At 36.8% G+C, this 13,762-nt stretch overlaps 1 protein-coding gene across 18 annotated transcripts in view; it reads left to right on the forward strand.

Moving 5' to 3' along the window:
• Positions 1-13,762, forward strand: part of PTPRD (protein tyrosine phosphatase receptor type D) — a 1,875,536-nt gene that overhangs the window by 1,727,965 nt on the left and 133,809 nt on the right. For all 18 annotated transcript variants that reach the window (XM_074361573.1, XM_074361575.1, XM_074361574.1 and 15 more), the window contains 2 exons: positions 4,137-4,227; positions 9,240-9,449. In XM_074361573.1, the coding sequence (XP_074217674.1) occupies positions 4,137-4,227; positions 9,240-9,449 (301 nt within the window). The remainder of the gene's footprint in view (positions 1-4,136; positions 4,228-9,239; positions 9,450-13,762) is intronic.

Below are 13,762 nucleotides of genomic sequence, written 5' to 3' on the forward strand. Positions count from 1 at the left end.
GGGTAGCAGATAATAAATCCTGCTAAAGAAATAAGGTTAGACATGGTAAGCGAATTAAATAAAGAGGAGATAAATAGATTCTTAGAAATAACTGAATATGTTTCAAGGAGAGTCTTATGAACACTTAGATTCTTGTAAAAGATCAAGGAAGAAGAGAGTCAAAAACGCTCCTTTAGTTGCAGTACTGAGGACCCTGGTGAAGGTAGTGAGGTGCACATGTGAGGCAGGGGCTAGAGCACAGGGACAGGAGAGCGAATGGAAGGCAGATACACATAGACCAGCAAGAACACAGAGCTCTTCTCAGAACTGGGGCAGTAAAGGGCAGGAGAGAGGAAGTGATGACTGGAGTGAGATGTGGTCTGTTTTGTCTTTCACATAATTTTGAAAGCTACAGGGTAAAATCCAAGGAGGATGAAGAAGGTGAGATATCGGGGAGAAAAGGGGTGTGGTCTATGGTGAACTTCCTAAGAGAGTGAGCGGTGGGAGCCAATTCAAGAAAAGGTGATTGGCCTTAAAAAGTAGAGGCAGTACTACTGCGCTGAGGAAAGTGTGTGGGATTTGCATAGAGATATAGGGAGGCTTGTCATTTGCGAGACAGAGGATGAGGGAATTCTAGTCTGAACGTCTGTCTTTTCTCTGTATGTAAGAGATGAGGCCATCTTCAAGTGACGAAGCATGGACATATCCAAGGTTTCAGGCCAGGGGAGAAAGTTTCAAAAATGTGTTGTGAAGAATGGAAGGACTAGTTATCCACAGAAGCTGTGGGAGGACAGCCAGCCGTGTTTGAAGGCCTAGCTGAGTTTGCTGAATAGGAACGTATGGCATCCTTGTACCCTCTGCGTTATTTCTCAAGCTGTATTCAGCACCTTGGGTTTGGGAATAGAGAAAGGCAATCTCAGATTCCAGCTAAGGTAGAGCTGGAGGGTGTGAGTTTTGGAAAAGAGGTGTTCAAGGAACTGAGAGCCCTGGGTGGTGCATGGGCTGGCTCTCTGAAGGCTGAAATCACCCAGAATGATGGCAGAGTTTGGGGGGAAAGAGGTTGCTAGATGGCAAAAATCAGTAAGATAAGACCGTAACATAGTAGAATTGTATGAACTTGAAAAAAGAGGGGCATATTTTGTTTTTTTAGCAAAAGGGTTGAGGGAAAAGGTGCCAGCAGGAAGCAACAGCGAACCAGGAAAGAAACCCCAAACCCTAAATCTGAGATTCATGGGCACAGAAGGAGGGAATGAACGAACAGCCACCGCAGGAGAAGTGTGCGAGGGAAGCAGCATCCTCGAGGGAAGCTAGGCTTCAGGAAAGGCGAATACCTGGGTGTTTACAGAGTCATAGATGCAGAGAATACAGCTGAAATGCATGGATTTAGAGCCAGGAGTTCCAAATTCCCAAAACCCTGTTTCTTTCAGTGGGTGAGAGTGGCTTTGAAGAAGGCTCCACTTTGCTCCCACTGAATGCTTTACAGATGGTGAGAGGAAAGGTTATGGCTCCAGCCATGCTGTAAATTAATGGCTGTGGGGGAGGCTGTTCAGTACTGATCTGAGCCACAAATGAGAAGAATAGTTGGGGAGTGCTGCAGAAGAAAGGATGGATTCTTTTTCATGTACAAGAATGGCAACTTGAAGGATGAAAGCAGAAGCAAAATTAATAGAATTCATCAGCTTCAGTCTGATTTGCAAGATTCTGAATGAGAACAATGGGGGTCTCTGATCATGTGCAGTATCATCACTTTAGGCAAAGAGAAGCTGTCCTGACTTCATGCGATTGGGAGTGACAGCAAGGTGTTCTCCAACAAGTGTGTTTTTCAAGTACATCACAGTGTTATTTTGTGCACTAGGTTGCAGCCCCTGTCATTCTTCTCTTTGCTCATTTAACATGATGGACTTGTTTGGCAAATCCTTCAGGTGTTTGGAGGGTAGGAAGAAGCAGCAGCTTACTCTGGATCATAAAATAAAAGATACTGGCCTTGCTTACACACACTCCAACTCTTCCTTCTCTGGACCCTCCTTGATCATCATCATTATTTTTAGGAAAGAAAATGGATGGTTAAGTAATATGAGCCCATGAGTCTGTTGGAGAGTTGTTTAGAGCACCATGGAGAGAGGCTTCTGCTAAAGTCTGGTTTGGCTCAAATTCTGCATCAGGGAGAAACAAAGGTTTGACAGGTCCTTTAATCTGCATCTCAGGGAATTTCACTGTATCTTATTGCGTCTGTAATCAGATGCATATCTCCCGCCATCGTGATCAGTACAAGCCAGCAGCAGCTGGCATCTGCTCAGTGCTATGTGACACATACTGGGTTAAGCACTCAGTATCAGACTGTTACTCTGGGGAAATAAATGAATACAATTTACTCTCATTTTTCAAAATATACAACTGAGATTTAGGGATATGAAATGATCAAGCCAGGTTCACAGAGCTCTTTAATGGCAGAGGCCAAATTCTGGGCCAGGTATCTCTCTAGATGCCACATTCTGTACCAGCACACTCCCGATCGGCACTGCCCAACAAATGTAATGAGAGCACATGAGAAATACTACGCTTTCTGGCTGCTACAGTGAAAAGTATGAAGAAAGAGATGTGATTAATTTTAATTATCTATTTTATGTAATCTGTCAAGAATATCATCATTTTCACATGTGACCACTATTAAAACATGACTGCTGAGATATTTTTACATTTATTTTTCATACAAAGATTTTGAAACCAGTGTCTTTTATACTGTCAGTTCAGGCTAGCCACAGTTCAAGTGCTCGGTAGCCATAAGGGGCTAGCAGCTACCCTGCTGGACAGTGTTGCTCCAGAGTCTGTTTAGGGAAACAGAGTACTACATCACACAGGGTTTTCTGAGTTTTATGACAGGATTTGCTTTGAGATAAGTATAAACAGGCCTCCCTGTGTATGACATTAGTCTCTGTAATACAGTACGATGCAAGGCTGGCAGCACGCGTTTTGTTCTCATCCCTTTCACCCTTGTCAGCTTCCTCTACTAAAAGTGTGTGTACGTGTATTCATTTCCACAGTAAATTTCCACAAAATCTATGCAGTCTTTAAGAAGTGATTTATGATACCGAGTAAATGAAACAAAGGAACAGACTATTGCCATAAGTAAGATATATATAGGTTTACTTACTGTTTTAACTTGAGCAGTTACTCCGTCTCTGTGGAGTTGTCTTTTGTCTGTCACCTGTCCATAAAGAATTTTTGAGAGAGCAAACAAAATGAGATTACGCCTTTACTGTAATCCGTGAAAAGTAGGATGTGATTAATGTGTTAACTATTATTATACTCTTATGTTCAAAGCCCTTGTATAGTTACTGCCAAAAATCAGTATGAGCAGAGTCCCTAACTATGAATATAGGAGCAAGGTACATAGTATATGGAAGTTACAAAACTTTACAAATAACCCATATCTGTCTGGGGACGTGTACCTTTATACATAGATTGTAGTTGACCATTCTCAATGTAAAGACTCACTTACTTTTGTCTCTTCCAGTAGATATATTATATTGATACCTATTTTGAAGGCCCTTTGTTAGGTACTGACTGTCCCCAAATTTCTGAAGTACTTAAGGTTTGCAATTCGATGCCTTGAAAGAGAGGGGAACTTTCACATCTTTATATAATTGTGAGATGATGAGTAATTTTTATGCTTTTAATATTTTATCTAAATAAAAAGTATTTTGGGGTGTATAAATATAATAATCACCATCATTGTCCAGGAATTTGTATGAGCTTAGAGCAATTTTTATTACACATGCTCTTTAAAAAAATCCTCTTATAAATTAATGTCACAGAAAATACTTGGATCAGCAGCCTTTGGTGGTAATATACCAGCCTTCTGTGTGTCCAGCAACAGGGTACTAACGAACTATTCCTGCTCTGTTTATAAAAACTAATAAAAGACAGTCAACCATGGTGATATTACCATACAAGCCCATTGAAGTCACACATAAATGTCTACCCCTGTTGTTTTTAAAATTGAACAAACAGGTAGTTATTTGTCATTGATGGATAAGTCACTCCATATCCATAATTTGCCTTCAGTGTCAGTCACTGGTCTGTGGAAGATTTAAGGATATATCCATTGTCTTTACCCTCTGAACTAACCTTATTTTTGTTTATCCATTCTTGTGCAGAGGTTACTACATCATAATTGTGCCTTTGAAGAAATCTCGTGGGAAATTTATCAAGCCATGGGAGAGTCCAGATGAAATGGAATTAGATGAGGTAACTATGTGTTTTTGTCTGTGTCTTTCATTAGTTATTTAATCTTTAAAATACACCTCTCCTCTCTATGGAGACCTTTCAGCCTCGAATCCCGGTGCTGACTTCTACATGTCTGGCTGGTCAGCTCGCTAGTTGGATGGTTCAGTGCTATGAGCATGCTCTAGGGGTCCCAACAAAGAGCCTTTCGTTTTAATTAAAAGACATTAAGCTGCTGTAAAGCTTACAACTTATCTAATCTTTGTTATCTTTAATAGTTTGCCCCTTGCACCTTATAAAACATGATACAGAGGTGTGGAAGGTGAAGTAAATTGTCAGCAAAGACTTAATCACCGTTGTCGAATTCCAAGGTCCGCTTCATTAGTGCAGTGGAAGCTGAGGCCGTTACAAATGCTAAGTTGCAGTTTGTACCAGACTTCAACACATGACCTACTGTGCTCTTGACTATTTTCTCACAGTTCTACTAATTAGCATGTTTGCTTGCTTTATTCTATGTTTTATAGGATTTCAGAGTCAAAAATGCATGTAACTTCAGGGGCAAAAAATAAATAAATCACCGATTTTTGAGCTGAGCAAGAAATATAGTACAAAAAACCAGGGCAAATACTAAATAATATGATTTTAATTTCTAAAATCTTAACAGTAGATGCATTGGTAGTCTTTTTACAAAAAAATTTTTTTTGAAATTTTTTGAAAGTTAATATAGTCTGAAGAACAATACCCGATTTTTACATACTTCTACGTACTTCTGTTAGATGAGAAAACTGTGATCAGAACTGTTAAGCCAATTCCCAGAGGGCCACCACCAGTTAATGTCTGGGGTTCGCATTTTGAAACAATATACAGGGGAGACATTACCATTTTAACAGATTCTACTTTGAATCAGTTCAGAAGTCAAATGAAAAGGCCCCCATTAGGGGAAATAATGAGGTTTTAATTTTTTGGATTTATTTACAACATGGTCTACATCTTATAACCCAACCTGTAATTTTTAGGTATTTTCTCTTCCTCAAATTTGCTCCTGCAAACAGACCAAAGAAAAGCAGAAATTCCTTAACTGCGTTACAGGGAAGGGATGTTTATTTCATACATGTCTGCACTAAGGAGACTGTGATGTCTCGAGATAAGGGCTGTTAGCTTCTTTTGGCAGACATATGTCATCCCTAGAAGTGTGGTTCCTCTTTACCCACTTCATTTGTCTAAGTTAAACTTTGATCGGGTGTAACGAAGGAGATGAGTTCAAGGTTAGGACTATGCTTTTGTGTCCCTGTTTAGTGATGACATGAGCACTGAAGGAGTGTAAAATCAGACACCATCTCAGTAATGTCACATAATTTGTTACACATTTTTTTCTGCTGTTAATAAAGGAACAAAGTCATTTTTTTAGTATGTCAGAGGAATACCTCTGAGTATCTGAATTGATGAGCTGGTCTGTAAACATTTTGAAGAAAGACATGTTTTACTTGTAACTGACTAATCAGTTAATCCTGTGATAATCTTTATTTTCATCAGTTCTCAGCTGAAATACAGAATTCAGTTGGAATTGGATTTAACATGCAAAGGCAACTTGTAAAATCTATGACTCTACATATTAAAAAAAAAGTTTTTAAGGAATTAAGATCCAAGCCCAAGCCAAAAATGACATCAAATAGTTTTTTAAAAAAGCTTTCCATAGAAGTAGAGGTCTTTGGAAGTAAGAGGAAGCTGATTCTGTTTCACAGCCAGGTTTTAACCTCCAAAACGCACAGCTACATTAATGGAGTCAAGTTTAGAGCTATGTGAGATTGAACTTTCTTGCAATTAAATTCTATGGGTCTGTGCTGCTGATTCCCATAACAAAGGGTCATTTTAATCATCCCAGAAGTTGTGGTGCATTAATCTGTATAATAGTTTGATAAAGAACTTTTATTAATTCAAAAATTTTGGGTCAGGATGGATTGTTTCCCACTTTTCTTACTAATATAATTGAGACCACATTGTAGAATTAATGGTGGAAGAAATAAGATATGCATTGACTGGAAAATGAAAATTATTTCTGATAAAAAACTGAAGCCCTCAATATATCTTCTGGAATTACCTCCAATACATCTTGTAACTATTGTGGAGGGGAATAAAGGAAAGTAGGCTATGGCCTCACTTTGTGCTTACTCATCCAGTTTCTGATCCCTGCAGACAGGTTTTTTTTCCCCCTACCATGGATAATAAAAGCATTGTAGTAATTTTATCTATAGCTTGGTACTGCCAGGTTTGACAAAGCAGTATTTGACCAAGTGATTTTTTAGAAAGGCCTATAATTCAAATGGTTGAAACCACATCATTGAATAGAATGGTGGCCTAAGGGGATTCCACATGTCTGCCTCACATCTAGGCCCATAAAAATATAAAGAGGCTTTCAAAACAGAGTCACTCTCAATATTATCTATTGAGCTCATTTATCCTATGTCTGGGGATAATCTTCACATAATAAATTCACAGACTGGAACTCTTAGTTGTGAAAGTCAGACTGGGCAGGGCAGACATTGATAGTCCAAAAGAATTTTGGTCAAAATGACTCCTAAAATGTTAGTTATATGTAATTCAGGGCAAGTCTTGTAATATATCATAAGCTTTTCATCACACTGTAGTTTAAAGGCTTGCTATAAAATAACGTGGTCATTTGTGGCTGTAACTGCAACGTACTGGCTCATTTCAGTGTCATCTGAGTACACTTGACCCATTTAAAGTGTAACACAGGAACCAACCTACAAAGGCAGGGTTGCTGTTCCAGGTTTGACCTTAATGAATGGCAGCATTGGGTCGAAGGAACACCAAAAAGCTAAAATACTTTTATTTTAAAGTACTTCTTCTGTATCTACAAAAGAAACCCTAGCAAAAGGTACTCATGAGGGTGACAGTGATATGGATAAATTATGACACTTACCTACATATGAAATATGAGTAAAATCAAGGTGGGGTTTGATCAGGTGGGGTTTGATCAGTGATGTAGAAGAGGAGACACAGTCGCGTAAACAACTGATGGTAAACATTTCTGACTAGCCAGCTGCAAAAAGCTTTTCAGCTCATCTGCAGTGCGTTTGTCCTTCTCAAAGTAATAGTAAAAGAATCTAGAAAAAAAGAAATTTTAAGTACACATATATCTGTCTTAATAAAAGTAGATACATGAAAATTATTTTAGTATAGACTGAGTTAAAACAGTATTAATTTAGCCTAAAGTTTGCGTTTTTGTTTCTTTGATATTGTGCAGCCATTAAGTAAACAAAAATACGGTTGACAAAATTCTGTGTAATTTCATTTTATTTCACCAATTGAATCCAGTATTGTCACTTTCTTTTCTGTTTCCTCATTTATAAAAAATAAGGATACTAAGATACTAATAACCTATATATAATAGGGTTTTTATGAGGAGCAAATGAACCAATCCATGTTTAGCCTCCTGAGAACACTGCCTGGCACCTAGTAAGTGCTTAATAAATATTACCTATCATTGTCATTATCATCATTATTATAAGAAAACCTAAATTTTTAGATTTAGATTTTTTAATAATAATGTAGGACTGAAAGGCAGTGCTAAATAACTTCATGGAGTTGCTTTATCTTTATTACTCTTCAGTTGATCCACAGCTGAGCAGTCCACCTTAAGTTATCATTGGATGGTCCAAATTTGCTAAACAAGTCTACTGTGGTTTTCATAAAAGAGCTTACATTTATCAATAAACTCAAATTTAACAGAAAATTGTAGAACATTATAAATATTCAAAAAACAAGGACACAAATTATCTATATGAACAAAAGAGTGATTTCTACATTTTTAGGTTATAGTTTTGACCAGCTAAGCACATGTACAACTCTATGTTAAAGAGACTGTAGTTAACCACGAGGTTCCTAAAGTAAGGATTTGGTGTTCAATCAGTGTGCAACCATTATTATTACAGAAACCTGGCTTTCACTGTGCTACTGTCTCAGATACACATAGTATTTTCTGTAAATATATTAAGACAAATCAGAATTGTTTTAAAAAACCTGTTAAATTGCCCCTTACAGCAAATGGCATCCCAGACTTCTGTAGACTTCTTTGTCTGTTTTTAAGCCCTGTGAAATAGCAGTATTTAATAGAGCACATATAACAAACAGCATTTTGAAATTATTTATCATAAAATATCAGTAATGTGATTTTCTCCTGATAAAAGGGTGAATACAAAACAATAGTGTATTGAAACATAATCTCTTTTTTTTTTCTTTTAGAAATACATGAAAGATTTGTGTGTATACATGTTTGTTTATTTTCTTCAGGATAATATTAAAATTAATGTTTCTCTACCCTGCCTGTTATCACCTAGCAAGATAATTCAAACTCTCCGGAGAGCTATTGGCCCCAGAAAAAGTTGATGCCATGATAAATATGAGGCATTGTACCCCAAATGGTTAATCAAGGAGTCAAGTCAAGCCAGAAATTGTTAAACAAGAGACAGTCTATTTAAAATATCAACTAAAACTTGCTCATCAGATCCTGTTTCTGCTCATTTTGAGGGACTATACATCATACAAATTATCTCATTATGAAAAGCAATCTAAAATGGTACTAATCTCTCCAAAATGTTGGTCTTTGAAGGTTTTTATGGCTTTATCTGGGGTTATTACTTGCTTAATCAGTAGCAGTAATAAAGCTTGCATGACAGCTTTTGTGAATCAAGCTTACTTTTTTCCATAGACAAGTTATAATGTGTTGTTCCTTGACATGATTCCATTAGATCAGACAATGATGTGAGCTACCAGTAAGAGATCTAACTGCCCTGTGTTTATAGCCTCAGCCTTACAATTGCAGTACAGTGCCTTACGTTAACAACAGAACAGGCATTTGGAAACTAGAAAGACTGAGATTTAGTGATGCTGACATATTACATGAAATGTGGATAGATTGTTTTCAGTCCTGAATTAATTTCTCCCATTAAACTGTCATTAAGTTGGGTTATTGTTGTTTACATTTCTTTCTCTGTTTCCCACTTATTTTCCTTAAGCTGCTTAAAGAGATAACTAGGAAACGCAGAAGCATCCGTTATGGGCGAGAAGTAGAATTAAAGCCATATATTGCTGCTCACTTTGATGTCCTTCCCACCGAGTTCACCCTGGGGGATGACAAACATTATGGAGGATTTACAAACAAGCAACTCCAAAGTGGTCAAGAATATGTCTTCTTTGTGTTAGCGGTGATGGAGCACGCAGAGTCTGTAAGTTAATTGTGATGGCATTTTCCTATGGTATTCTTAGACATTTTCATCAGAATATGGTTATTTGGGGACACATAGGTATATTCTAGTTATTTCTCATGAGCTTTCATTAACTTGAAGGTAACAGGCTGACTACTTTGTTTTTGCATTTGTATCACTTAATCCTATACCCCTATCATGCTCTTCCCTGCTTCCCACTCTCCACTGGTAACACTAGTTAGTTTTCTCTTATCTGTGAGTCTGTTCCTATTTTATTATATACATTTGCTTGCTTTATTTCTTAGATTCCATATATAAGTGATATGATACAGTGTTTGTCTTTCTCTGACCTAACATCACTTAGCATAATGCCCTCCATGTTGTTGGAAATGTCAGAATTTATTTTTTTATGGCTGAATACTGTTTCATTGCGTATATGTACCACATCTTCTTTATTCATTCATCTGTTAATAGACACATAGGTTGCTTCCATATCAGCTATTATAAATAATATTGCTATGAACATTGGGGTGCCTGTATCTTTTCAAAGTATGTTTTCATTTTCTTCAGATACATATCCAGGAGTGGAATTGCTGTCATATAGTAGTTCTATTCTTAGTTTTTTGATTAATCACCATAGTGTTTTCCATAGTGACTATACCAATTTACATTCCTACCAACAGTGTACCAGGGTTCCCTTTACTCCATAACATCACAAACATTTGTTATTTCTGGTCTTTTTGATGATAGCCATTCTGACAGATTTAAGATGATATCTCTGTGGTTTTGATTTCCCTGATGACTAGAGATGTTGAGCATCTCTTCATATGCCTGTTGTCTGTATGTCTTACAAAAAATTGTCTACTCAAGGTGTTCTGCCCATTTTCATTGGCTTATCTAGTTTTTTGATATTGATTTGTATGAACTGTTTATATATTTTGGATATTAACCCTTTATCAGTCATATAATTTGCAAATGTTTTCTCTAATTCTGTAGGTTATCTTTTTGTTTTGTTGGTAATTTCCTTTGCTGTGCAAAAGCTTTTGAGTTTAATTAGGTCCCAATGTTTTCCTTTTATTTCTTTCACCTTAGGGGAGAGAGCCAAAAAAAATACCGCTATAATTTATGTCAAAGTGTTTTCCCTATGTTCTAGGATCTTTATACTTTCAGGTCTTACATTTACTTCTGATACATTAATCCATTTTGAGTTTATTTTGTATATAGTGTGAGGAAATTTTCTAATCTCATTCTCTGATATGTAGCTGTGCAGCTTTCCCAGCACCACTTGTTGAAAAGACTGTTTTTTCTCCATTGTATATCCTTGACCCCTTTGTCATAGAATAATTGACCATAGGGTTTATTTCTGGGGTCTCCATTCTTTACTGTTGATCCAACTGTTTTTGTGTCAGTACTATGCTATTTAGATTACTGTAGCTTTGTACTATAGTCTGAAGTCAGGGTGTGGTATCTCCAGCTTGGCTCTTTTTTTCAAGATTGCTTTGGCAGTTTGGGATCCTTTGTGGTTCTATACAAATTTTAGTATTGTTTATTCTAGTTCTGTGAAAAATGTCATGGGTATTTTGATAGGGATCATGTTAAATACGTAGATTTCTTTGGGTAGTGGACAATTTAACAATACTAATTCTTCCAATCCAAGAGCATGGGATATCTTCTCATTTCTTCCTGTCATTTTCAAATTCCTGCATCAGTGTTCTGTAGTTTTCAGAGTATAGGTCCTTTGTATCCTTCATTAAGTTTATTTCTAGGTATTTTAATTTTGATGAGATTTTAAAATAGGATTTTTTAAAATATTTATTAGTGTAAAGAAAAGCAACAGATTTCTGTGTATTAATCACATATCCTGCAACTTTGCTAAATTTAATAGTTTTTTTCATTGACTAGAGGGCTTTCTATGTATAGTATATCATCTGCATATAGTGACAGTTTGACTACTTCCCTTCCAATTTGGATACCTTTTATTTTCATAGGGGTGTGATTCTTGAGACCTTTTGATGTGACACACATCTGTACAGGAAGGTGATAAGTCATCACTGACATTTTCTTCCTTATCCTCTTAAAATGACTTAAAAAGAGAAAGATTATATATATATATAAACACACACACACACTGCATAGTGTCTAACAGACAGCAGCGTGTGTGATAACAAGCTCTGTAATTAAGCATATTTCCAGGTACTTGGAACATATCTTATTCTACATAACTGCCAGTGAGCCACAGTGCTTTCTACCCAGATTCATAGGGAAGTTCTATCTAGGAAAAGGCAAGCACAGCCTGCTTCTTTAATTATAGCAATTTACTAGTGACTTTATCAGGGAAAAGGCAAGAAAGTTAGAAAATAATTCAATAGAACAGAGAATTTCAAGGTACTCTAAATAATGAGTCGTCTTCTTTCATGTAATGCATCTTGCTCTTACGTTGCTTTATGCTTCAGTTGCTATGAATGTTAGAGGGATAGAAACTGTAGATGGTGTTGGGGGGTAGATTCTGAAGTGGCTGTTACAATAACATGTATTGTACATATTCTAAACTATACCTAATGCGGCCTGAAATTGACCATTGTGGCAACCAGGCTGAGCCACAATGAGCCCTTCCCCTATATAGTAAGTCTGAGATACGTCAAAGATTTCTCCACATCAGGTCTTGGTATGTACAGGGGGCTTCTCTTCAAATGACTGAAGGAATTCCCTGGTAGAAAATCAAAACACAAAGGCAGCCTTTCTGCCTGGTTTACCTTTGTGCACAGGATGTCATTTGAAAATAATTCTCTTTAAATAGCTTTAGGATGTTTCAGAAAGCACCTTCAGAGCATTGATGTAGATCAGAGAACCCAGCACAGAGAAATCTCATCAGATCATCCACTGTCAGAGATTCTGGTTTAATGTCTCACAGATGTTTCTACTAGCATTGCCATGCATCATCACTGATGAGGGGTTTGCCCTTCCCTTACTCTGCCATCTCACTGTTTCATTGATTATATATAATTAGGAGTTTTTCCCCAAATATACAGTATATGACTTGCTCCTTTTTTCCATTTTTTTTTTCAACATCTCTCTCAGAGCTAACAGCATTTCTTTTATGTTTTATGTATTAAGGTAAGCATTTACTTTATAGAAGACACTGGTATCCACCTAGTATAATGTCAGCACTGATAGTCTTATGTTCCCTAAGTGATTGTTAGTAAAGTGGCTAACCACTCCCAGGGCGGGCTGATAATTTGCATACAAAAAATATCTACCACCTCACCAGTGACTTGAGCTTTCCCCTCAATTAACTGCCTCGTTAAGAATATCGAAGAACTGGTTTCGAGTGACCAAAGGCTTACTCTTTTCCATATCTCCACATACTGAACAAATTGTACTTTACACAAGCTATCATTTTATGATTTTGTTTTCTTTTCATTTTCACACGTTTGTTTCCTGATTTTCGTTGGAAATCTATGTACTTAGGGAAAAGTTCTGCTCAGATTTCCATCTTGCCTGATGACCAAGGTTATCATCTCAAAGGCTCTTGGAAAAGAATTCCAAATCAGAGAGTTTTGCTTATTTTGGTCTGCCAGACAATTTGAATGTGACCTACAGAAGGGAAAGGGTAAAGTATAAACCAGAACAATTAAGTAAAGAATCATGTTTCTTGGATATATAGTGTCTTTGCCAAGTCCTCTGTGTAAACCCTTATTCAGAACATTTCTTTTCTCTTTTTTTAGCTGCTTCTAAGAAGGTTAGAACTATACTGAGTTTTTGTCTTTTGAGGCATCAGAATGTCTGAAAGTCTAGTTTAGCTCTTTGCTGCGCACAGCGAGGAAAATGGGAAGAATATAGCACGGAAGCATTTAGGGGGCGTGTGTTCTCCAGATTGACTGCTGAGCTTGTACGTAATTTCACAATATATGGTCTAATGTTTTTAATGCACAGTAAAAGTAATTTGCTGATCATAGAAAAGTGAGCGTGCTTACTCATGTTTTATTAATCTCAGTCATTTGAAGAAGTGAGTATTTTATTTATTGAAAGATTTCCTGGGAGCTCCCTAAATGCAATGTTCTGTACTATCTGCTCTAAGCATACAAGCAGTATATAAATCTTCATGCTCAAAGAGGCATATACACAAATGAAAACCAAAAACAGAATTTGGCCACTACCACTAAAACAACAAATAGGACTATTTACATTTTTTGAACTTACTTTTACCTACATTTTTTAAATGGCTGATTTCCAATTAAGGAGACATGGCTGAATCTGAGGCCTTGAAGATTAGTTGGATTTCGGGAGCTAAAATGTTTTGGAAACTGAGAGGGTTAAACAGAACAGAGCATTTG

The sequence above is a fragment of the Camelus bactrianus genome, chromosome 4 (assembly GCF_048773025.1).
Source record: "Camelus bactrianus isolate YW-2024 breed Bactrian camel chromosome 4, ASM4877302v1, whole genome shotgun sequence".
Lineage (NCBI taxonomy): Eukaryota > Metazoa > Chordata > Mammalia > Artiodactyla > Camelidae > Camelus > Camelus bactrianus.